Genomic DNA, 26,403 nt, shown 5'->3' on the forward strand with positions numbered 1-26,403 from the left:
ATTCAGGGGAAAACCCTAATATAGACTAGAGGCCCGATGCAGGAAACTCCTGCGAGAGCAGGCCTTCCTTCCCCCGCTGCCAGCACTGGCTTCCCCCTGGCACCCGACCCGGGCTTCCCTCCGGCCGCCGGCAGGTACCCCGGACGGGCTTCCCTCGCAGCCCTGGCTTCGTTGGGAAGGGAGTCCGGTCTAATCACCATATTACGCCTTAGTTATTATAGATAATATGCTGAGGAAGTTAGAAGCAGGATGAGGCGAGGCCTGAGGAGTGGCGCTGAGGCTTAGGACTTGGGGAACACAGCGAAGAGGAGCGTGGTCTCCCTCTGTTTCAGGCAGGGAGTCCAAGGAGCCGCGGGCACCGCACTCGGACAGGTGGGGTTGCCGGACTTTCCCGCGCACCCGCCTCGGGTTGGGAAGAACCCGGATGAACATCCCCTGAAGCCGGGACCCCGCCCACGGTCTTTGAATCCGTGAGCTGGGCGGAGTTGCCCTCCCTTCCGTACTGATTGGTTCGCCTTCGTAGGCCCCGCCTCGTGATTGAGTGTTGCCAGTGCCAGTTACAAAGCCTAGGCGGTTTCCCGGGTTGTTGTTGGGAGGAGACGGCTCGACGTCTAGACTCGCGGCAACTTATCTCTCCGTAGAGCGCCCTTCCTCGGGCGCTCGGAAAGTGTGGGCGGCTTCTGACCGCAGGCCCCGCAAGGAGGTGTATCCAGGCGGCTCGAGAACGACCCCGGGCGCCCAAGCGTCACCTTCGTCACCCACCCTGCGCCATGTCCTGGATGTTCAAGAGGTGAAGGGATGGAGGGAGTGGGACGCAGGGAGGTAACGGCCTGGTAGTGTCCCCAAATGAACCTGACCTTCCCCGCGTTCCTTTCGCTGTTCCCTCGCGATTTGGGCGCATGTATTCGTTTTGCTGGTGGCTCATATATCTTCGGGAAAAGTAAACGCGTAATCTTGGTTGGTGAGGGGAGGCTCCTCAGGCGAGTCTGGTGCCAGGGCCTTGGAAAAATCTCCGTCAAGGGCTGTGGGGAGTTGGAAGGGTCTGGGGCTCAAAGCTCCAATCCTTAGCGGGGATCTCTACCGTGCTTTATTCAGCGAAACACCCATTAGTAACCCACTGTGCATTAGGCATTGTGCTCGGAATAAAGGGCCAAGTAGGAAAGCCCTTGACCCTAAGTAGCTCACAGTTTATGTGCATACACTGACGTGCAAATATATATTTGCAGAGGAGCCAAAAGAGGTTTGCAGGACCTGCAAGGAAAACGCAGGGGAAGCACCTTCCATCTGGTCTTAGGAGAGTGGAAACATCCTGGAAGCCTCCCCAGCTGACTTCCCCCTTACTTTTCTGTATCCAAATTGGTTTACATGCGCGTTCCTGAAACAGTTATTTATAAGGGGATTAAAATTACCCTTAACCAACCAGAGTGGGAGGTTTTGGGTCAGTCATCCTCTGATGGTGGCATGGTTTGAATACCTGAATAAGATAAGGAAGGAATTAAAGTAATGGATGCTGAATGTGTTATCTGTAATTATGCAAACTGCTTCACATATAATAATAGTTCTGTATATTTGCAAGTCTCTTCTAGCTCAAGCTCCATTGAAATTTTGGCATATAAAGTTACAGACATCACATACATTTCAATTTAAATAGATAATCACTAGGAAAAAGATTTGTGAACCCTTACTGGGTTTTTCATTTTGAATATCTGGGGGTAGAAGAAACCTCCCCGACTCACTCAAATCCTGCTTTAACTAGAGTAACACTTTCTTAATCTTATACAAAAGTTCCCACATAAGAATTAATTTGTTGAAATAAAGTGTGAGAAAACAATTGGCCTGTGAATATGGTATAGCCTTTGAAAAATACTTGATTTAAAGTTTTTTCCTCTGCCTTTTTTTTTTTTTTTTAAATAGAGATCCTGTTTGGAAGTACTTGCAGACTGTCCAATATGGTGGAGTCCATGGAAATTTTTCACGCCTCTCATATCCAACTTTCTTTCCCCGTTTTGAATTCCAAGATATTATCCCTCCAGACGACTTCCTAACTAGTGATGAAGAGTTAGATTCAGTTTTATTTGGAACTTTGAGAGGCCATGTTGTTGGACTACGCTATTACACCGGAGTAGTGAGTATAACTTTAGACATTAAGTTAAAATGTGATGTATTGCCCTGACTGGTTTGGCTCAGTGAATAGAGCTTGGCCTGTGGACTGGGGGGTCCCAGGTTCGATTCCGGTCAAGGGCATGTACCTTGGTTGCGGGCATATCCCCAGTGGGGGGTTGCAGGAGGCAGCTGATCAATGTTTCTAACTCTCTATCCCTCTTCCTCTCTGTAAAAAATCAATAAAATATGTTTTAAAAAAATGTGATGTATTTATGGTATTAACCTAGAAAATAAAAATTAGATGGTGATATGTGCATTTAATTTTTTTTTACTATATATTTTTATTGATTTCAGAGAGGAAGGGAGAGGGAGAGAGAGACTGCCCCCTACTGGGGATCTAGCCCACAACCACAGCATGTGCCCTTGACCGGAATGGAACTGAAGAACCTTCAGTCCCCAGGCCGATGCTCTGTCCACTGAGCTAAACCAGCTAGGGCTGATTTTGTTTTTACTTTAAATAATTGAAATATATATGGTCAAGAGTTAAATATCTAATGACTAATATTCCTTTACATTTATATCATACTAGTTATATACAAAGCACTTTTTTCTGTAAGGTCTCATTTGATGGCTACATTGACTCTGAGGTATATAGGGCATCTATTATCTTCTTTCTGTAACTGAAGAACTGAAGCTCAGGAGGGTTACATGGTTTGCCCAAAAGGCACAGAAACTGTAATGTACATTTATAAAATGACTTCCAAGTCAGTCCATTGCTTTCTCTTCTTTTGCCCCTCAGCACATTTCTACACTTTAATTTAAAAAACAACATATGGTTTTATTAATTTCAGAGAATGGAAGGGAGAGGGAGAGAGGGATAGAAACATCAATGATGAGAGAGAATCATTGATTGGCTGCCTCCTGCATGCCCCTTCTGGGAATTGAGTCTGTGACGTGGGCATGTGCCTTGACTGACTAGAAATACATCTGTGACCTCATGGGACGCTGCTCAACCACTGAGCAACACTGGTTGGGCTACATTTTAATATTTTTAATTTAGGAAGATAGCCCTTACTAGATAGGGGAATTGTTTATTTTTAGGTGTTTTTTTTTTTGTTGTTGTTGTTGTTGCAAAAACTATTTATTAAACAAACACCTATGTGGACTTGATGATTTGCTGGGTACTATTTATTCAATATATATATATTTTTTATTGGTTAAGGTATTACATATGTGTCCTTATCACCCCATTGCCTCCCCACTCCCCACTCATGCCCTCACCCCCCTGTTGTCTGTGTCCATTGGTTAGGCTTATATGCATTCATACACGTCCTTTGGTTGATCTCTCCCCCTTACCCCCACCCTTCCCTACCTCCCCTTTGAGGTTTGATGGTCTGACTGATGCTTCTCTGACTCTGGATCTGTTTTTGTTCATCAGTTTATGTTCATTATATTCCACAAACAAGTGACATCATGTGATATTTTATCTTTATCTGACTGGCTTATTTCGCTTAGCATAATGCTCTCCAGTTCCATCCATGCTGTTGCAAATGGTAAGAATTCCTTCTTTTTTACCGCAGCATAGTATTCCATTGTATAGATGTACCACAGTTTTTAAATCCACACATCTGCTGATGGACACTTAGGCTGTTTCCAAATCTTAGCTATGGTGAATTGTGTCGCTATGAACATAGAGGTGCATATATCCTTTCTGTTTGGTGTTTCTAGTTTCTTGGAATATATTCCTAGAAGTGGGATCACTGGGTCAAATGGGAGTTCCATTTTTAGTTTCATGAGGAAACTCCGTACTGTTCTCCACAGTGGCTGCACGTTCTGCATTTTCACCAGCAGTGCACGAGGGTTTCTTTTTTTCTGCATCCTTGCCAGCACTTGTCCTTTGTTGATTGTTGATGATAGCCATTCTGACAGGTGTGAGGTGGTACCTCATTGTCATTTTGATTTGCAACTCTCAGATGACTAGTGACTTTGAGCATGTTTTCATATGTCTCTTGGCCTTCCATATGTCTTCTTTCGAAAAGTACCTATTTAGGTCTGTAGCCCATTTTTAGATTGGATTCTTTATCTTCCTTTTGTTAAGTTGTAAATGTTGGAGATTAAAGCCTTATCAGTGATAACATTTGCAAATATGTTCTCCCATGCAGTGGGCTTTCTTGTTGTTTTGTTGATAGTTTCTTTTGCTATGCAGAAGCTTTTTATTTTGATGTAGTCCCATTTGTTTATTTTCTCTTTAGTTTCCATTGCCCTAGGAGCTGTGTCAGTGAAGAAATTGCTTCGACATATGTCTGAGATTTTGCTGCCTGTGGATTCCTCTAGTATTTTTATGGTTTCCCGTCTTATGTTTAAGTCCTTTATCCATTTTGAGTTTATTTTTGTGTATGGTGTAAGTTGGTGGTCTAGTTTCTTTCTTTCTTTCTTTCTTTTTTTTTGCATGTATCTGTCTAATTTTCCCAACACCATTTATTGAAGAGACTGTCTTGACACCATTGTATGTTCATGTCTCCTTTGTCAAATATTAATTAAGCATAGTGGTTTGGGTCAATTTCTGGGTTCTCTATTCTATTCCATTGATCTATATGTCTGTTCTTGTGCCAGCACCAGGCTGTTTTGAGAACAGTGGCTTTGTAATACAGCTTGATATCTGGTATTGAGATCCCACCTACTTTGATCTTTCTCAGGATTGCTGCAGCTATTCGGAGTCTTTTTTTTTTTTAATTTTTATTCCAGATGAATTTTTGGAGAGTTCGTTCTAGGTCTATGCCGTTGGATTTTAATGGGGAGTGCATTGAATGTATAGATTGCTTTGGGTAGTATGGAGATTTTAATGATGTTGATTCTACAAATCCATGAACACAGTATGTTCTTATATCTGTTTATGTCCTATCTCTTTTTTCAGTGTCCTGTAGTTTTCCGAGTACAGGTCTTTTACCTCCTTAGTTAAGTTTATTCCTAGGTATCTTAATTTTTTTGGTGTGATGGTAAATGGGATTACTTTTTTAGTCTCTCTTTCTGTAAGTTCACTATTGGTGTATAGAAATGCCATAGATTTCATGGCGTTAATTTTGTATCCTGCTACATTGCCGAATTCATATATTAAGTCTAATAATTTTTTGATGTAGTCTTTAGGGTTTTCTGTGTACAGTATCATGTCATCTGCGAATAGGATAGTTTTACTTCTTTTCCAATTTGGATGGCTTTTTATTTCTTCTTCTTGTCTAATTGCAATGGCTAGTACTTCCAGTACTATGTCGAACAGGAGTGGTGGGAGTGGTCATCCCTGTCTTGTTCCTATTCTTAGGGGAAATGGTTTTAATTTTTGCCCATTGAGTATAATGTTGGCTGTGGGTTTGTCATATGTGGCTTTTATTATGTTAAGGTATAATCCTTCAATTCCCACCTTGCTGAGAGTTTTTATCAACAAAGGGTGTTGGATTTTGTCAAATGCCTTTTCTGCATCAATTGATTTTACTATGTGGGGTGCATGCTTTCATGCTGTTTCCGCCCAATTCTCACTCTGCCATCTGCATAATGCAACTGGAAATGTGATTCATCGGACCACATGACTTTTTTCCAATGCTCAACTGTCCAATTCTTGTGTTCCAGTGCAAATTTGAGACATTTTATCTTGGTAACTGTAGACAGCAAAGGTGTTTGAACAGGCCTTTGGCTTCCATATCCCATACAATGCAGTGTATGGCTAATTTGCCTACAAACGTCAGATGGTCATAATAATCTGGCCACTCATGTTCAAATATATCCATGTTCAAAGGCTGTTAAATTGCATTATTTACCCATATCTTCAGAAAAATCGCTCCTGTCGTGGTAAACAACCTGCTTCCCTATTTATAATGGTCTGGTCCTCTAGCAACTTCAGCGCGAAATTATAGCTAATTTGCCTACAAATGTAAGGTGGTCATAATAATCTGGCCACTCAGTGTATATATGTATAAGTTGCCAAAATCAGCTCAATAGCCTGGTTGATGTGGCTCAGTGGTTGAGTGTCATCCTATAAACTAAGAGGTCATGGTTAGATTCCCGGTCAGGACACATGCCTGGGTTCAGGGCTCCATCCCAAGTAGGGGATATGAGGGAGGCAGCCAATCAATGATTTTTCTCTCATCAATAATGTTTCTGTCTCTCTTTCCATCTCCCTTCCTGTCATAAACAAATAAAATTATATTTTCAAAAAAATTGACTCAATAAATATCTGAATTATACTGAGTTTGAATAAAGACAGTCTTATTCAGGTATGATTCAATGTATATGAAGCTCTAAAACAACTCCAACCCATGAGCTATATAAGGCCCACAAAATCATTTGGTCTGGCCCTGCCAAGGCATTAAGGGTAAATTAATTAAATGTTTGACAAATTATATCAGGCTAATTTTTAACTTGATAATTCTGTATGGTCTGAGAATGATGTTATAAATATCCAAATAGTCCTTGGCAGAAAAAAGGCTCCCCAACCCTGCTCTATTACAATACAATTCAGTGGTTCTCAACCTTCTGGCCCTTTAAATATAGTTCCTCATGTTGTGACCCAACCATACAATTATTTTTGTTGCTACTTCATAACTGTAATGTTGCTAATGTTATGAATTGTAATGTAAATATCTGATATGCAGGATGGTCTTAGGCGACCCCTGTGAAAGGGTCGTTCGACCGCCAAAGGGGCTGCGACCCACAGGTTGAGAACAGCTGATCTAATCTATAGTGATAGCAATCAGATTGGTGATTGTTAGGGCAGGTGCAGGGAGGAGAAATAACCTCAACAAGATATAAGAGAATTTTTCAATTAAAAAAAATTTAAATTTGCCCAACCTGTGTGGCTCAGTGGTTCAATCTTGACCTATGAACCAGGAGGTCACAGTTTGATTCCTGGTCAGATTTCTGGTCAGGGCACATGCCTAGGTTGCGGGCTCGATCCCCAGTAGGGGTCATGCCAGGAGGCAGCCAATCAATGATTCACTCTCATCACTAATGTTTCTTTTGTGCTCTCCCTCTTCCTTCCTCTCTAACATCAATAAAAAATTTTAAAAAATTAAGTTTATTGGGGTGATGTTGATTAATAGTATCATATAGGTTTTAAGTATACGTTTCTATGATATAGGATCTGTATATTACACTGTCTCCCAAAGTCAAATCATCTGTTACTATATATTAAGCTTTTTTAGTCCCCCTCCACTCTTCCCCCTTCCTCTGGCTACCACTGACTTATTTCACTTAGCATAATATTCTCAAGGTCCATCCATGTTGTCACCAAATGGCAGTATTTCATTTTTTCTTATGGCAGTATTCAGTTGTGTATATGTACCTCATCTTCTTTCTTCAGTCCTCTATCAAAGGACCCTTTGGTTGCCTCCATGTCTGGGCCACCATGAATAATGCCGCAATGAACATAGGGGAACATTTATCTTTGCGAATATGTTTTCAGATAGCCAGGAGAGTGTTTGCTTGGTCACATGGTAACTTTATATTCTTAATATTTGGAGGAACTTCCATACTATTTTCCATAGTGGCTATACATCTGTACCAGTCTACATTCCTACCAGCAGTGAATGAGGGTTTTTTTTTTCTCCACAACCTCTCCAACACTTGTCATTACCTACCTTGTTGATAATAGCCATTCTCACAAGTGTGAGGTGGTATCTCATTGCAGTTTTGATTTGCATTTCCGTAATTGCTAGTTAGGGAAGGTTGAACATCTTTCCAGATGTCTGTTGGCTATTTGTGTGTCTTCTTGGAAGAGGTGTCTGTCTGTTCAGGTCCTCTGCCCATTTTTGAATTGGATTGTTTATTTGTTTAGTGTTGAGGTTTATGAGTACTTTATATATTTTGGATATTAAACCTTTGTCAGAGCTGTTGTTTGCAGATATCTCCCATTCAGTCAGCTGCCTCTTTGTTTCATTGTTTGTTTCTTTTGCTGTGCAGAAGCTGTTAGTTTGATATAGTCCCATTCATTTGTTTTTGCTTTTACTTCTCTTGTCTTTGGAATCAAGTTCATAAAATGTTCTCTAAGTTCCATAAGGTTAGTACCTATGATTTCTTCTTTGTAATTTATTGTTTTAGATCCTACATTTAGGTTTTTGTTTAATTTTGAATTAATTTTTGTAAATGGGGACAAACTGTAATCTCATCTCATTCTTTTCAAGTGGCTATCCAATTTTCTTAGCACCATTTATTGAAGAGGCTTTCCTTTTCTCCATTGTGTGTTTCTGGCTCCTTTGTTGAAAATTATCTGCCTATATACATGTGATTTTATATCTCAGCTTTCTGTGTGTCTTTTTCCTTCTGTACCATACTGTTTGATTATCGTAGTTTTGTAGTATAATTTAAATTCAGGTAGTATGATACCTCTGGCTTCGTTCTTTTTTCTCAGATTGCTTTAGCTATTTGGGGTCTTTTGTGGTTCCATACAAATCTGATGTTTTTTTGTTCTATTTCTTTAAAAATGACATTGGGCCCTTTCCCCTGGCTGGCAGCACAGAGGCTGCATGATGCTCGGAGTTATTGTAAAAGACATTGAAGAATGGACCTTGAAAGAACTGACTCCTTTCATCCCCTTGCCCTCTACCTGAACCTTAGGCATTCCTTTTTATTCCCATAAATTTTGTTAGGACTGCCTCTCAGGCACAGATGGTCCATTGACCTGTTAATTCCAGGATATAACTAAACCAGATAAGTAACTATGCTATTTCTAGCTTCTGTAAATATGCTTGCTTGAATAATGGGAAAGTGAAGCGGGGTGGGGGTGGGGGGCTGGAAATTTGGGCCTGTGACGGAAATCTGCTGTACGTACTTACCAGTCTATGGTCTGGTCACTGCTCCCTTTTAAATCATCTATCTTGCAGGACCTGGGCCAGGCCTTGAAATGGGTCTCACGACACCAATCCTAGAGTTTTTTTTTTTCCTCTTTTTGCCTTTATAAGCTTACCCCTAATTTCATTTCGGGACTGCGAGGTTTGGAGTGGCAATAGCCCTTCGCGGTCGCCGTGGGCTTTGAAATAAAAGCTCCAAAATTCGACCCTTTGGTTGTGGCGTTTTCTATTGGACCCGCTGAATTTCGGTATAACAACGTGAAGCAGCATAAGTTCGTCAGAGCTTTGGCAACTTTCCTCAAAAAGTCCGGGAAGCTGAAAGTCCCTGAATGTGGGTGGACACTGTCAAGCTGGCCAAGCATAAAGAGGTTGCTCCCTACAATGAGAATTGGTTCTACACACAAGCTGCTTCCACAGCGCGGCATCTGTACTTTCCGGGAGGTGCTGGGGTTGGCTCCATGACCAAGATTTGTGGAGGATGACAGAGAAATTGTGTCATGCCCAGCCACTTTAGCAGAGGCTCTACGAGCGTGGCTCACAGGGTCCTCCAAGCCCTGGAGGGGCTGAAAATGGTGGAAAAGGATCAGGATGGGGGCCACAAATTGACACCTCAGGGACAGAGAGATCTGGACAGAATCGCAGGGCAAATGGCAGCTGCCAAAATGAAGCATTAGAACAAATGCTGGGTTAATAAATTGCCTCATTCGTAAAAACAAAAAAACAAAAAAACAGACACTGGGATATTGATAGAGGTGGCATTAAATCTGTGTATTGGTTTAGGTCGTATGGCCATTTTAACTATGATGATTCTTCCAATCCATGAACATGGAATATTTTTTAGTTTTGTTGTGTCTTTCTCAATCTCTTTTAATAAAGCTTTGTAGTTTCAGGATATAGGTCTTTCATATCCTTTGTTAAGTTTATTCCTAGGTATTTCATTCTTTTGGTTGCAATTACAAAAGGAATTGTTCTTTTCATTTGTTTTTCTGGAGTTTTTTGTTAATATACAGGAAAGCAGTGGACTTTTTGTACATTGATTTTGTATCCTGCAACTTGACTGTATTTGTTTATTGTTTCTAGTAGTTTTTTGGTAGAGTCTTTAGAATTTTCTATGTATAGAATTGTCTGTAAAAAGTGACATTTTAACTTCTTTTTATATTTTATTGATTTTTTTACAGAGAGGAAGGGAGAGGGATAGAGAATTAGAAACATCCATGAGAGAGAAACATCGATCAGCTGCCTCCTGCATACCCCCTACTGGGGGTGTGTCTGCAACCAAGGTACATGCCCTTAACCGGAATCGAACCTGGGACCCTTCAGTCTGCAGGCCGACACTCTATCCACTGAGCCAAACCGGTTAGGGCGACACTTTTACTTCTTGATCTGGATGCCTTTTCTTTCTTCTTCTTTTGCCTTATTGCTCTTTGGTAGGAATTCCAGAACTGTAGGGTATCCCAAAAAATGTATATACACACTTTGAATCATTATAAAGGTAGTGTTTATTAAAATACATTTCATTTTCAAAATTGAGCTGTCAACTGTTAAAGTATGTATAAAATTTTTGGGACACCCTGTATTTTGAATAAAAGTGGTGAGAGTGGGCATCCTTGTCTTGTTCTTGATTTCACAGGAAAAGTTTTTGGTTTTTGCCATTGAGTATGATATTGGCTGAGGGTTTGTCATATATGGTCTTTATTATGTTGAGGTACTTTCCTTCTTTTTCTATTTTGAGTGTGTGAGTCATAATAGATATTATATCTTATCAGATGCTTTTTCTGCATTTTTGATAAGATCATATGATATTTATTCTTTCTTTTGTTAATGTGGTATATTACATTGATTGATTTGTGTATGTTGAACCATCCCTGTGCCCCTGGAATGAACCCTACTGAAACATAATTTTTGGACTGGCACCTGGATTCTTTGTCCGCCGGAATTGAAGGATGTGTCTATGGACAGAAAGTGGTATAGCAAAGGTGGAGATTTATTGAAGAATAAGTACAGACTCCCACATGGGGAGAGGGAAAGAGTCCCACAGAATGGATTTCCAAGTAGGGAGGGGGAAAGGTTCCCACTGAGTTCTTTTTCCCTATGGCTTATAAAGGCTGCAGATCCTGGTGCCTTGATATCCCCTCTGATTGGTCACTATTCCCCTAGACTGGTTACTATAGTTACTCCTGGGCTCAAAGATTGAACCTCAAATGGGACATGTGAAGTTCTCCCTCACTTCTTCCTTATTGTTTTCCTATTCCCTTTGGATGAAAGGCTTCCTTCTCTTTATTTTGTAAATATAGACCTTTTGTTGTTTCCAGCTCCCTCATTCTATGGAGATGTACCTGTTTCAGTTTTTCAGTGTCCCCTATTCTATGGAAATACACCTCTGCTGCTCTGCAGCCCTGTGTTTCTTCCATGGTCCCCTTAATTTCCAAAATTTCCTAAATCTGTCCTATTTTACCCCTAAAATTCCTGTTTCACTACTTGACAGTGAGACAGTGATGTATTTTTTTTTTTAATGTATTGTGTTTGATTTGCTAATATTTTGTTTTGGGTTTTTGCATATGTGTTTATCAGAGATATTTGTCTGTAGTTTTCATTTTTTGTTATCCTTGTCAGGTTGTGTTATCAGGGTTATGCTGGCTTTCAATTTTTTGGAAGTTTGAGATGGATAGGTTTTATACCTTCTTTGATTGTTTAGTAGAATTCACTGGTGAAGTCATCTGGTCCTGGACTTTTATTTTGGGGGAAGTTTTTTTTTAAGAATTAGTGTGAGTTTATTTGAGCCAAACTGTCGATCGACAGTTGCCGACAGTTGCCGGGACATAGAATCTCAACAGATTGGCATAATACCCCGGAGAATGGCGATTTTTTTCACCTTGTTTTATACATTACAATCGAGGAGGAGATGTAAGTGGGTTACATGAAATCCATTGGTGATAGAATAGGAGAAAGCAAAGCAGGGGAAACCTCTGGGATTGAATAAAAAGTAAAATGATAGACACATACTTCTTTTACTTAGGTGAGTAAAGGATAGTCAACAGTCAACAATTAACATGATAACAATAACAATGAAGGAATTTATGGTCTCTGTCCTGGCACCCAGGCACATTTGGTTGTGCCCAAGGGTCTGGAAAAAAGGGAAGTTACTCTGACATTTCACAAGTATGTTATTTTAGATGGAAAAAAACAATAGGCTCAGTTAAGGTAAAGATTGACCTTGTCAGGGAAGATAGAGGCCTAGCACATAACTGACTACCATAACTGCTTTTAGTTAAAGTTTTAATTTCAGACCATCCTTTGTGATTACTTTAGGTCTTTGAGTTTGCAAGACTGCCATGCAGGTCTTCCCTGAGCTTGTCAGGTTAGCATGTGGCCCCTTTTGTCCATACATATCCCCTTTTTGGTCATATATTAATCTGAAGGATGCACTGATGACCAACCTTTTGGTTGGATAATGGAGTCCCACGATGCTAGGAAGGCTCATTCCTAGGATGTCTCAGTATCAGCATGTCTTGCTGAACAGGGTAGATCACTAGGAATGGGGCAAGACCATAACCTTAGATGGCACTTAAGGTAGAATTATTATTATTCAAAATAAAAGACAGGTGAATGGGAGGCAGTCAGATCCTATATGTCCTTGTTAAAAAATATCTTGGAGCATTTCCAATTTTTGAGCCACCATGATCCAAATCTTTTGCTGCTTAAGTTTTGTTTTTCTGCATCTAGTATAACATTTACATGCCAAGACCAAAAGCAATAATATTAAACCAGTAACATTGATTAGGAACAGAAGATGTCTAGTAGTAGACAAGGAAGGGTCTAAGACCCCTTTCACAGGGGTCGCCTAAGACCATCGGAAAACATATATAATTACATATTGTTTTTGTGGTTAATCACTATGCTTTAATTATGTTCAATTTGTAACAATGAAAATACATCCTGCATATCAGATATTTACATTATGATTCATAACAGTAGCAAAATTACAGTTATGAAGTAGCAATGAAAATAATTTTATGGTTGGGGGTCACCACAACATGAGGAACTGTATTAAAGGGTCGTGGCATTAGGAAGGTTGAGAACCACTGATATCAGAGGAAACAAGTATCTACTATTATCCAGAAATTCCAATTTTTCTCCTCGGCAGTTAATTTCATCCGTTCCTATATTTAGACAATACACATCTAAAATACTCATGTAGATTAGATCCATATATAATTCTACCAGGGGAATTATTAGGGAAGTGTTCTTGGAGGAGTTTGTCCAAGATAGGTCCTTTATAATAGATACTAATGACCCGGTGCAGGAACTTCGTGCACATTAAAAGGGAATTAATTAGAGGAAATATTTTAATATTGCTATTTGCCCTTTCTCTATAATAGAAGTGTCAGAGATGAAAGAAAATTAGTAAAAATGTATATGAAAATCTTCCTCCTGTCAGAGTCTGGGGCGTGCCACGGGAACCAGAGTCAAGTCTCCGCCACCCACATGCACCTTGAAATCATGTGAGACCCAGACCTGGCCAGCCCCACTCCCATTGGGCTAGATCCAGACCTGGCCGGCCCTACCCCTGTCAAGCCCCACCACGTGGGGGGTGCAGCCTCAGGTCCCCTGGCCCGGGGCGGGGCAGGAGTTACGCCTTGAGGTACCCATCAAGCCCTGCCAGGTGGGGGCTGCAGGCTGAGGTCCCCCGTCAAGCCCTGCCGGGTGGGGGGCACGGCCTGAGGTCCCCCAGCCTGGTGCTGGGGTGGGGGGCCAGCCTCATGTCCCTGCTGATTGCTTGTTAAGGCTGGTTAGGGGAACTCAGCCTCCACTGGGGGTGCAGCCATCTTCTGTTACGGAATCCCTGCCTCCTCTGTGGGTGCAGCCATCTTGACTGTTATGGCATGATGATCAATTTGCATAATCCCTCTTTGTCAGGTAAGATAGCCTGAAAAAGTGTACCAAAGTATATATTGATAGTAGAAGATCACCAGTGTGTGGCCAACAAAACATTAACTTCATTATCATAGTGATAATCAGAATATTATTGTCTAGTACAGTGATGGCGAACCTATGACACGCGTGTCAGAGGTGACACACGAACTCATTTTTTTGGTTGATTTTTCTTTGTTAAATGGCGTTTAAATATATAAAATAAATATCAAAAATATAAGTCTTTGTTTTACTATGGTTGCAAATATCAAAAAATTTCTATATGTGACACGGCACCAGAGTTAAGTTAGGGTTTTTCAAAATGCTGACACGCCGAGCTCAAAAGGTTCACCATCACTGGTCTAGTAGGTGGGAAAGAGTGGTAGGTACGCAAGTTAAATTTTTCATTTCTAATAAGGGAAAGGGTCTGGGGAGACAGATAATTGTTCCCACTAGGAAACCATAAGGATAATCTATAGATATAAAAGCCTAAGTGACCATTACAACTGAACGACTGGTCGACCAGTTGCTATGATGCTCACTGACCAACAGGGGGCAGACGCTCAATGCAGGAGCTGCCCCTGGTGGTCAGTGCGCTCGCACAGCCAACTTCCCACAGCCAGCCAATCTCCTGTGGCTCCTCCCCCCGGCCGGCCAACCTCCTGTGGTCCCTCCCCCCTGCCGGCCTGCCCCCCAATAGGCCTCAATCACCGGCCAGGCCGAGGGACCCCACCGTGCACGAATTGCTGCACCAGACCGCTAATCTTATCTAATAAAAGAGAAACATGCAAATTGACCGTAACTTCGCTACACTCACAAGCCACACCCACCAGCCTATCAGAATGACCATATGCAAATTAACCCAACCAAGATGGCGGCCAGCAGCCACTGAGCTGGAGCAAGCAGGAGGCTTGGTTGCCCTGGTGATGGAGGAAGCCAAGCTTCCCGCCTGCCCTGGCCAGCTGTGGGCTCTGCTAAAGGCAACAAAGTTTCAATTATAGAAGATAAATAAATCCCAGATACCTGCTTCCAGCCAGCCTCCACTGGGAGCTTGGGTGGCTGGGGGCTGTGGCCAGCCTGCAAATAGCCATCAGCCCCTCACCCAGGCTGGCCACACCCTGATGGGGTGAGGGTCCCTGCTGGGGGGTTTGGCAAGCCTGCAAACAGCCATCAGCCCCTCAACCAGACTGTCCAGGCACCCCAATGGGGACCCCCACCCTGAAGGGGCTGTGGCCAGCCTGCAAACAGCCCTCAGCCCCTCACCCAGGCTGGCCAGGCACCCCAGCAGGACCCTGCTCCCTGAAGGGGGTATGGCCAGCCTGAAAACGGCTTTTAGCTCCTCACCCAGGCTGGCCAGGCACTCCAGCAGGGACCCTCACCCTGAAAGGGCTGAAAATGGCCCTCAGCCCCTCACCCAGGTGGGCCAGGCACCCCAGCGGGACCCCAACCCTGATCCGGGACACCCTCCAGAGCAAACCAGCCGGCCCCCACCCATGCACCAGGCCTCTATCCTATATAATAAAAGGGTAATATGCAAATTGACCCTAACAGAACGACTGGGAATGACTGGTCACTATGCCACACACTGACCACCAGGGGGCAGACACTCAATGCAGGAGCTGCCCCTCGGTGGTCAGTGCGCTCCCACAGGGGGAGCTCTGCTCAGCCACAAGCCAGGCTGACGGCTGCCAGTACAGCGGTGGTGGCGGGAGCCTCTCCCGCCTCCTCTGCAGCACTAAGGATGTCTGACTGCAGCTTAGGTCTGCTCCTGCTGGCAAGTGGACATCCCCTGAGGGCTCCCGGGCTGCCAGAGGGATGTCTGACTGCCAGCTTAGGCCCAGTCCCCCAAGGAGCCGGCCTAAGCCAGCAGATGGACATCCCCCAAGGGGTCCCAGACTCCAAGAGGGCACAGGCCGGGCTAAGGGCCACCCCCCCCCCCACAAGTACACAAATTTTTGTGCACTGGGCCTCTAGTAACAATATAAAAAATCATTTTATATACATTCAATCAATAACAATTAGGTGATATAAAAACAACAGCATCAATTTGTGAGCATACAGGCCTTGTTGATATCTTGGGATAGCTGTCTACCTCCTATATAGTTGGCATTTTGGCAGCTTATTATTATTATTTTTTAATTGCAATAAATACTTGAGTTTCAGGCTTTGGCTAGATAATCTGTTGGCATTAGAAATAGATTTATCTGGCAAAACTCCATTGCCAGCAATGGGATTTATCAAAACTACAAATGCCAGCACATTGAATATTTCAATACTGTACTCAATTGTTCATATCTAAATATTTCATCTGTGAAACATACCAATGTAAATGCTTAATATATAGTACAAATCAACAGATTCTTCACAGAAGAAAACAATGCAAGACTAATTTTCTATATGTCACCTGTTAGTTCTTCAATAATATTAATTGATGTTATTTCAAGGATAATAAAATTTATGCACCACTACCTGTATTTTCTCAGCATAATGAACATATGGAGACAAAGACAAATGTACATTTAAATCATTAGTGGGGATATGAAACTTGCCAATATGGTAGTTACTTATGTGGGTTTTATAAATGACAAGATAAAATACAAAGTTTGATAAGCTAATCATGCCCTGTGAACTTTAATCCATTCATCGAATAACTTGATTCATTCACTAATTATTAGTTGTAAAAAATGTTTAAAAGCTGCAAACCACACTTTATTATACATTTCTGAATCACGAGGGGGTAAATTGTGATACAGTTCCCTCGTGCCACTGGCTCTTTTGTAGGGAAAAGTTCTGCAATGAAATAAGAGTTTCCAAAGCTTGAATTGTGTCCTAGGACTGACCTTCACTCTACAGTCCCTTTGACCCAAGGCATGGTCTGTGGTGTATCTTTTCGAGGCTTAGTTTCTGGGAAGTTTTCAGCAAACCTCTCTCGTGCTCTCTCCTAGTTCTTGCTCTTGTTTTGGAGAAGGTGATCATCTTCAATTGAAGATGGTTTACCTGTCTCCAAGCCTGCATGTGTTCGTCAAAGCTGAAGCTGGATCAGAGTTTTCATTCCTCCACCATCCTTCCCTAGGCTCTCTCCCCTTTTTTCCAACCTATCTTCTCCAACATTTTCTGATCTTTGTTGCACTCAGTAATTTGAGAATGAACAAATGCAGGAGTATCATCTCTTTGGAAAGTTCCTTCACTTCCAATCTGCTTCCTACATTTTCCTGCTCTATTTTTATATTTTGGATTCTTCAATGCCTTTTCATCTTCATAGTCTGTATTCTGTAAACCATAGTTTACTCATATTTTCTTTAACTCTTTTCTCCTTTCCAACTCTTTTTCTTCCTTGCTTGGACCAACAAAAGATTCATCTTTCTTATCAAGACAAAGGTGAGCTCTAACCTGCCCTGGTTCTCAGCCATCACAGGTGTCATTGCCAGGGTGAATGTGAAAGGACAACACAGTCTCTCCAATTTTCACTTCATCTCCATGCTCAAGTATGTAAGGATCATATTTAGTTTTAGGTTGAAGAATCTGTTTTCCATTAACAACTATACCATTTTGACTGCTTGATCTACAAGGACTAACTGTAAGTCATGGTCAAAATAAATTTCTGCATGAAACTTACTGACACTAACTTCAGGGATTTGGAGAGTATGCTTCATCTTTTTCTCTTCCAATTTTAGCAGGGTTTACAGCTGTAATGATAAAAAGTGATCCTGTCTGCAACACTGGTGATCTAATAACAATTACTCCAATACAACGGGGCCAGATTTTTTCCTCATCTTCATCCTCAGTATCTTCTGCAGTTACATCTTTTCACCGGTAATGTCTTTGTCATAACTGTCTTCTGTCTGAGAGTCTAGAATTTCACCTTCTTCTGGCTCGCTATCAATCTTTATGGTTTTCTCATCTTTAAATGAAGTCAAATTATAGATGTTTTCATTAAGAGGAAATTCTGTAGTCTTTCCGATAACTGGAATTGTGAATTCATGGGAACTATTTTTGCAATGAATGTCTATTTTGGCCTTCTTTTTCACATTTGCACAATCTTCTCCCTCACTGCAGTTTATATGTTCAACACTGGATGCCTTTTGATCTTCTGAATTCAAATCCTTTTCCTCATTTGTTGTATAAGAATCTGGATCCTTTCTTTTCTTCTTCAACTTTTTATCTTTACTTTGTTTTGTGCCAAAAGTCTGATAAGGTTGCAAATCTACTTGAGAATGAAATTGATATCGACCACTTTCCACATCACAGTAGTAATAAATTCCAGTGGAAGGATCATAATATAGTTGATGTTCAGAATCATAATAGAAATCAGTGCTGTGGTCAAAATACAGTCCAGTATTCTCATCATAACTAAATCCCACCTGTGATACAGCAGCTTCTGCTGCAGCTCTCAAACTTTCAGCTAATGATGAAACTTCTAAAGATGCATCTTCTGTTGCTAATGCAGATGCTGGCTCCTGTGAATTTGAGGCAAAATGGTCCTCTTGTCCACATTCAACCTTTTCTGTTACATCTGTACCAGCATACGCATCATTTTCTATTTGTGACTGGTCTTTAGAATTATAAGCAGAAGTTTCGATATTCTGATCTTGCTGAACTGATAATAATCTGAGATTGAGCAATGAGGGTGGTTCTGTTTGTACTTCTACATGAGACTCCTTATTATCTCAGTTTCTCCCACAATAGAGTATTTTACTGAGCTCTTCATCCTGGGTGCAGAGCTCCTTGTTGTTGCTCTCGGTGCTCTGGTACAGCTGTTCCGTGTGGTGCAAAAGCTTCTCCACCTCCCACACCTGCCATTTGCAGCTCCGCAATTTGTGTTCCAACTTCTCCACCTTCTGCCTGAACTGGGCCAGCTCTGGCTTGGGGAAGGTGGGTGGCGACAGTGACAATAAAGGAGATGGCGCCTTGGATGCCATGGGGTCCGGCGCCAGGCAGCCTGTGGGTGTGGAGGCGCTGTGCTCAAATGGAGGTGGACGCTGGCGGCCCCAGGAGCCACGTGAGCATGCGGGCATCAAAAGGCGACCTCAAACCTGCCCGACTGCAGCAGCCCCTGGCCATGATGGCCTGAAGCTCGGAAGCCTGGAGCTGAGAGGAACTGCGGACAACTATCCAGGGAACAGGGGAAGGCGGATGGACCCAGCCCAATCCTCCGGGCTTTGAAATAGTAAAACTTTATTGGTAAATACCTTCCCCAGCGACTCAGGGAGTTGAGGGGCAGGGAGGAGGGGGGGTGTTGATGGTTGTTTTAAGTTACTCACTGCTGATCAGTCTATGTAGATTTTCTAATTCTTTATGATTTAGTTTAGGAAGGTTATATATTTCTAGGAACTTACCCATTCATTTCTTCTAGATTATTGAATTTGGTGGCATATAGTTTGCTAGTATGATCCTTTGTATATCTATGATGTGTGTGGTAACTTTTCTCTTTCATTTCTGATTTTGTTTATACAGGTCTTTTCTGTTTTTTTCTTAGTCTAGGCAGAGATTTGTCAATTTTATTAATCTTTTCAAAGAACCAGTCTTTAGTTGTATTAAATTTTTATGTACTTTTTCCTGTACTTTATTTCATATAATTCTGCCCTAATTTTTATTATTTCCTTTCTTCTGCTAACCTTAGGATGCTATTTTATGTCATTTCTTATTTTTCAATTACAGTTGACAGATAATATTATACTAGTTTTAGGTGTACACCCAGTGATTAGACATTATAAAACTAAGTGATCATCCCCCAAATTTTCATACCATCTGACACCATACTTAGTTATTAGAATATTATTAACTATATTCCATATGTTGTACATCTAAATCCCTTCAACCTTTTTCAGCCATTTCCTGTACCCCTCTCCCATCTGGCAACTGTCAAAATGTTCTCTGTATCTATGAGTCTGTTTCTGTTCTGCTTGTTTATTTGATTTTTAGATTCAATTGTTGATAGATATTTATTTATTGCCATTTTATTGTTCATATTTTTAATCTTTATTTTCCTTCTTTTTCTAAAAGAAGACCCTTTAACATGACATGTAATACTGGTTTGGGGGTAATGATCTGCTTTATAGCTTTTTCTTGTCTGGGAAGCTCTTTATCTGACCTTCAATTCTAAATGATAGCTTTGCTGGGTAGAGTAATCTTGGTTATAAGTCCTTGCTATTCATCACTTTGACTTTCTTGCCACTCCCTTCTGGCCTGCAAAGTTTCTGTTGAAAAATCAGCTGGCAGTCTTATTGTAGCTCCCTTGTAAGTACCTAACTCTTTTCTCTTGCTGCTTTTAAGATTCTCTCTTTGTCTTTAACCTATTGCACTTTAATTAGGATTTGTGTTGGTGTGGGACTCTTTAGATTCATCTTATTTGGGACTCTCTGTGCTTCCTGTACTTGTATGTCTATTTCTTTCATCAGGTAAGAGAATTTTCTGTCATTGCTTTTTCAGATATGTTTTCAATTTCTTGTTCTCTCTCTTTTCCTTCTGGCATCTTCAACATATGAATGTTGGTAGGCTTGAAGTTGTCCCACAGGCTTCTTACACTATCTTCTTATTTTTGGATACTTTTTTCTCTTCTGATTAGGTGTTTTTTGCTTCCTCATATTCCAAATTGCTGATTTGATTCTTGGCATCTTCTACCGTTGATTCCCTATAAATTATTCTTCATTTCATTTAGTGTATCCTTCATTTCTAACTGGTTCTTTTTTATGGTTTCTAAGTCCTTTGTCATGCTGTTGACAGTCACTTAATCTGTGTGTGCCCTTGTGTGCACTGTCCTATTGCAGTTGAGCCTTGATTGCTGTTGGCGTCACTAGAAAGGATTTATCCCCAGGCCAATTGGCTGTAAGGACCAGCAGCAACTACAGTGGAGGAGCTGCTGTGTAGGTGTCAACCCTGTGGAGCAGCGATTGCCAACTGGTGGTCTGTGTACCACTAGTGGTCCATGAGGTCCAAAAGGTTGGCGACCACTGCTATGGATCATAGGACTTGCTTCAGTGAGGCTTTGGTACTCCTTAAGTGTGTTGATCATGATGGTAGGGTTGTAATCTGTTGTGATCTGAAGCAGTCCACTGGGTGCACTGGCTCTAGGAGGTGCAAAGTTAGACACTGCCTATACCCTGCCTAAGGCTACACAGCACGAGCTACCAATCAATCTGCAGATGGCTGCTATTTGTGATGGGCTTGGAGGTGACCAGGAGAGGCTAAGGTGTGAAACAAGGCAGGCTGCTTCTAGTGCTGGGCCTGAGGCCACTTAGTGAGAGGTACAGAGAATATTGAGGTGAGCTGCTTATTTGAGACATTTTAGGAAAGTCTGAAGCATGAGGCTAGCTAGAAAGACCAGTTGTATGGGAAAAACACTGGAAATGGCTTGGATGAGCCCACAAATTGGGTGGGGCAGGATCTCAGGGTATCACCAGGGCAGGGCAAACAGTGTGAGCCAGGTTGATGGAGACTCAGATATGGCACCCGTCTGTTAGTACTGTGGTGGGGAGGGCTCAGGAAAGGAACAGTGGCCTCTGCCACCACTTTTGTCTGGGAGAAAGCTGCTCCCCCAGCTCTTGCCATGATGCCAGATAATTCAGTTTCTCCCCGTGTGTCCCTGGTTCCTTTCAAGCTGCTACCCCAATGCTGGAGCTCAGAGGAAGTGAGCCCAAGTAAGTCTGTATGCAGGCCCTTTAAGAGGAACTGCCTCCCCGAAACTGGTTTGGCTCAGTGGACAGAGCGTCGGCTTGCGGACTGAAAGGTCCCAGGTTCGATTCCGGTCAAGGGCATGTACCTGGGTTGCGGGCACATCCCCAGTAGGAGATGTGCAGGAGGCAGCTGATCGATGTTTCTCTCTCATCGATGTTTCTAACTATCTCTCTCTCTCTCCCTTCCTCTCTGTAAAAAATCCATAAAATATATTTTTTTTAAAAAAGAGGAACTGCCTGGGACTCCAGCAGCCTTTGTCTTTCTATGCCTCAATACCCACTGGTTTTTATGGCCCTAAGTTATGGAGACTTCTATTTTGGCACTGGAACTCTGGGCTGAGGTGTTTGGAGTGGGGCTGAGACCCCTCGCTTCTTAGTGGGGGACCTCCACAGTGAAGATATCCTCCCCAACCCCTAATTAAAAACTGCCTCACATGGGTGTGGGATCAACCCATTCTACACCTTTGCTCCTCCTACCAGTCTCGATGGGGCTACTTTAATTCCCCAGTTGTAGGACTTCCATTCATCTAGATTTCACGTGATTCTGAATGATGGTTGTTCTGAAGATTAGTTGTATTTTTTATGTGGTTGTGACAGGATTCTAGTACTGTGCTTACCTATTCCGCCATCTTGACCAGAAGCCTTGGATTAATCTTGTTCTTCTTTTTCTAGTACTCTAAGATGAGATGTTAGGTTGTTTACTTGGGATTTCTCTTGTTTCTTGAGATAGGCTTGGGATGCTTTTGCTGCATCCCAGAAGTTTTGAAATGTCATATTGTCATTCTTATTTATCTCTCTATATCTTTTGATCTCACCCATTATTTCTTTTTTGAACCAGTCATTTTTAGTAGTATGTTATTTAATTTCCAAATATTTGTGGGTTTCTTTACTTCCTTTGTACAGTTGATTTCTAATTTGATAGTGTCGTGGCAAGAGAGTATGCTAGTTATAACTTCAATCTTCATTAACTTGTTTTCTAAATGCTAGTTTTTTGACCCAACATTTGGTCTATCCTTGAGAATAGATGCACTGGAGAAGAATGTATTATATAATGTTCTTAGATGAAAGACTCTATGAATGTCAATTATGTCCATTTGGTTTAGTATGTCATTTAAGGCCCATATTTCTTTATTGATTTTGTTTGGATGATCTATCTAGAGTTATCAATGGAGTATTAAGGTCCCCAACTATGATTTTGTTTTGGTCTGTTTCTCCCTTCAGTACTGTGAGTAGTTGCTTTATATATTTTGGTGCTCTAAGAAGTGTTACGTTTCTTGATACAGTGTTTCCCTTTATCATCATAAAATGCCCATCTTTGTCTCTTGTTACCTTGAAATCTATTTTGTCTGATATAAGTATGGCTACATCTGCTTTTCTGTGAATGTTATTTGCTTGGAGAATCATTTTCTACCCTTTCACTTTTAATCTACTTTTGTCTTTGCAGCTTAGTTGTATCTCTTGAAGGCAGTATATGGTTGGGTTTTGCTTTTTGATCCAATCTGCTACTCTCTGCCTCTTTATTGGTGAATTCAGTTCATTTACATTTAGGGTAATTATTGATGATGAGGATTTGCTATAGCTATGTTATCCTTATTTTCTGGTAGCTTTTTCTCCATTGGTTCTTTTCCTTAGAGTTTCTATCTGTTTTTTTTTTCTTTTTTGGTTGTATTGCACATATCTTTTCTGTGTTTCCTCTTTTTTTAAGCTGTGTCTCAATTTTTTAAAAATGTTTTTATTAATTTCAGTGAAAGGAAAGGAGAGGGAGAGAGAGATGGAAACATCAATGATGAAAGAGAATCATTGACTGCCTCCTACACATCCCCTATTGGGGATTGAGCCCAGAATCTGGGCATGTGCCCTGATTGAGAATTGAACTGTGATCTCCTTGATCATGGGTTGATGCTCAACCAGTGATCCACACTGGCTGGGCTCAATTTTGGGGTTGTGTGTGGTTACTATTAGGTTTATGATAAAAGAATTTGCATATATACAGTAAGTTTTTTTTATATTCTGAGTTTCTCTGATCTCCATCCTCTTCCAGTTCAGACCTTTACCCCCACCCCTGTTATGCTTTTGTTGTCACTAATTATCCCTGTCATGCTATATGTCTTTTGGTAGTCTTACTTGTAATGTTATGACTTTACTAGAGGCCTGGTGCACGAAATTCGTGCACAGGTATGGCCCCTAGGCCTGGCCGGTGATCAGGGCCTTCGCTGGCACCTGCTTGGCCTGATGTGCCTGCTCGCCTGCTCCACCATTCCACTGCGGTCCCGCTCTCATTGGGGCCCATTGGGGCCAGCAGCACCTCCACTGCTGCCCGCTGCCAGCACCGCATTGCTGATGCCCGCCATGTTCCATGCCGCCCCCTAGTGGTCAGCGCACATCAAACTCCCGCCCGTGGGGACAATTTGCACATTAGCCTTTTATTATATAGGACTAGAGGCCCGGTGCACGAAATTCGTGCACTGGGGGGGGGGTGTCCCTCAGCCCAGCCTACCCCCTCTCACATACTGGGAGCCCTCAGGGGATGTCCTAGTGATGGCTTAGGCCCGCTCCCTCCTCCCCTTGGGGATAGGGCCTAAGCCCCCGTCTGGCCACCCTTTGTGGGAGGTGACCAGGCTGATCAGGGGAAGGCATCAGCCCCATCACCCCTCTGCTGCAGCCACTGCCAGTCACTGCAGCCAGCAAGGTTTTTTCATCAACACGGACTCCAGTCCCTTCACCATGAAAAAATGGCAACTTTCTTTAGGCATTTTCAAGATGTGTCTTTCATATAATAATAACTTCCTTATTTTTTTATCCTCACCTGAGGATATGTTTCCATGGATTTTTAGAGAATGTGGAAGAGAAAGGGAAAGACAGAGAGAAACATCAAAGTGAGAGGAACACTTTGATTGGTTGCCTCCTGCATGAGCCCTGACCTGGGCCTGGGCCTGGGCCAGGGAGGAGCCTGCAACCTAGGTACATGCCCTTGGTCAGAATTGAACCCAGACCCTGCCATTGGCAGGCCAAGGCATTATCCACTGAGCCAAACCGGCTAGGGAAGGATATGACATTTCTTTCTTTCTTTTTTTAATTAAATCTATTCAGATTATTACAGTGGTTCCTCTTTTTCACCCCATAGCTCCCTTCCATCCATTTCCCCTCCCTCTGCCCTGACCACCCCCCCCCCCCCCGCCCACTGTCCTCATCCATAGGTGCACAATTTTTGTTCAGTCTCTTCCCGCATCCCCCACACCCCTTTTCCCCCCAAGAATAGTCAGTCCACTCCCTTTCTATGCCTCTGATTCTATTATAATCACCAGTTTATTCTGTTCATCAGATTATTTATTTACTTGATTTTTAGATTCACTTGTTGATGGATGTGTATTTGTTGTTCATAGTTTGTATCTTTACCTTTTTCTTCTTCTTCCTCTTCTTAAAGGACACCTTTCAGCATTTCATATAATACTGGTTTAGTGGTGATGAACTCCTTTAGCTTTTCCTTATCTGTGAAGCTCTTTATCTGACCTTCAATTCTGAATGATAGCTTTGCTGGGTAAAGTAATCTTGGTTGTAGGTTCTTGGTATTCATCACTTTGAACATTTCTTGCCATTCCCTTCTGGCCTGCAAAGTTTCTGTTGAGAAATCAGCTGACAGTCCTATGGGTACTCCCTTGTAGGTAACTGTCTTTCTCTTGCTGCTTTTACGATTCTCTGTTTGTCTTTTTCTCTTGGCATTTTAATTATGATATGTCTTGGTGTGGTCCTCTTTGGATTCCTTTTGTTGGGGTTCTGTGTACTTCCTGGACTTGTAAGTCTTTTTCTTTCACCAGGTAGGGGAAGTTTTCTGTCATTATTTCTTCAAATAGGTTTTCAATGTCTTACTCTCTCTCTTCTTCTGGCACCCCCATAATTCGGATGTTAGTATGCTTGAAGCTGTCCCAGAGGCTCCTTACACTATCTTCGTATTTTTGGATTCTTTTTTCATTTTGCTTTTCTGTTTCGGTGATTTTTGCTTCTTCATATTTCAAATCTTTGACTTGATTCTTGCGATCCTCTAGTCTGCTGTTGGGAGTCTGTATAATATTCTTTATTTCATTCTTTATTTCAACTAGAAATTAAGCATTTCTAGTTGGTCCTTTATCACAGCCTCGAGGGTCTCATTAGATTTCTTGAGGGTCTTATTAAGTTTTTCGGTGGTTTCTAGAAAAATCTTGAAAAACCTTAAAAGTGTGATTTTGAACTCTATGCTCAGGAGTTTGCTTTCCTCCATTTCTGTCATGTGTGTCCTGTTTCTTTGTCTCCGCATTTTTTTTATTCTTCGCTGTGTCAATAGAGTGGCTTTCTGTGCTAGGTGTCCTATAGGGCCCAGTGGCTCAGCCTCCCCAGTTACCTGAGGTAGACACTCTTGGTGCACCCCCTTGTGGGCTTTGTGCACCGTCTTGTTGTAGTTCAGCCTTGATTGTTGTAGGTATCACTGGGAGGGATTGACCTCCAGGCCAATTGTCTGTGAGAATCAGCTGTGTCTGCAGTGGGAGAACTTCTGTGCTGGAGACACCCCTCTGGGGAAAGACTTGCTTCAATGGGGCTTTGGTGGTCACTGAGTCTGCCCCCTGAGTGTGTCCTTTATGGATCTGAGGAGTTGTAATGTGGATGGTCCCACTCTGACCAACGGCTCCTGGATGTCTAAGGAGGTGCTAATCTAGCCTTTGCCTGAGGCTACCCAGCAGGAGCCAGCTGTGACACAATGCAAGTTGCCCTGGGGCCTTGGGCCAGCTGCAATTTGTTAGGTAATTATCAGATTGCAAAGGGCCAGTCCTTTCATATGCAAAAGCCTCCGTGCCCAGCCTGTGTGGGGCAGAGTCCCAGGGGATCAACAGGGTGGAGCTAGCATTTAA

The 26,403-nt window shown here is 42.1% G+C and overlaps 1 protein-coding gene and 1 pseudogene across 7 annotated transcripts in view; one reads left to right on the plus strand and one right to left on the minus strand.

The window, feature by feature from the left end:
* Positions 1-549: 549 nt before the first annotated feature.
* HLTF (helicase like transcription factor) overlaps positions 550-26,403 on the plus strand; it is a 158,217-nt gene continuing 132,363 nt past the window's right edge. For 3 of the 7 annotated variants that reach the window (XM_059688190.1, XM_059688191.1, XM_059688195.1), the window contains exons 1-2: positions 551-790; positions 1,915-2,125. In XM_059688190.1, the coding sequence (XP_059544173.1) occupies positions 771-790; positions 1,915-2,125 (231 nt within the window). In that variant the 5' untranslated portion in view covers positions 551-770. Of the gene's footprint in view, positions 791-1,914; positions 2,126-26,403 lie in introns of all 7 variants that reach the window. The other 4 variants (XM_059688192.1, XM_059688196.1, XM_059688193.1 and 1 more) reach the window with 2 other exon arrangements.
* LOC132229345 (angiogenic factor with G patch and FHA domains 1-like) lies at positions 16,640-18,769 on the minus strand (annotated as a pseudogene).

The sequence above is a fragment of the Myotis daubentonii genome, chromosome 3 (assembly GCF_963259705.1).
Source record: "Myotis daubentonii chromosome 3, mMyoDau2.1, whole genome shotgun sequence".
Lineage (NCBI taxonomy): Eukaryota > Metazoa > Chordata > Mammalia > Chiroptera > Vespertilionidae > Myotis > Myotis daubentonii.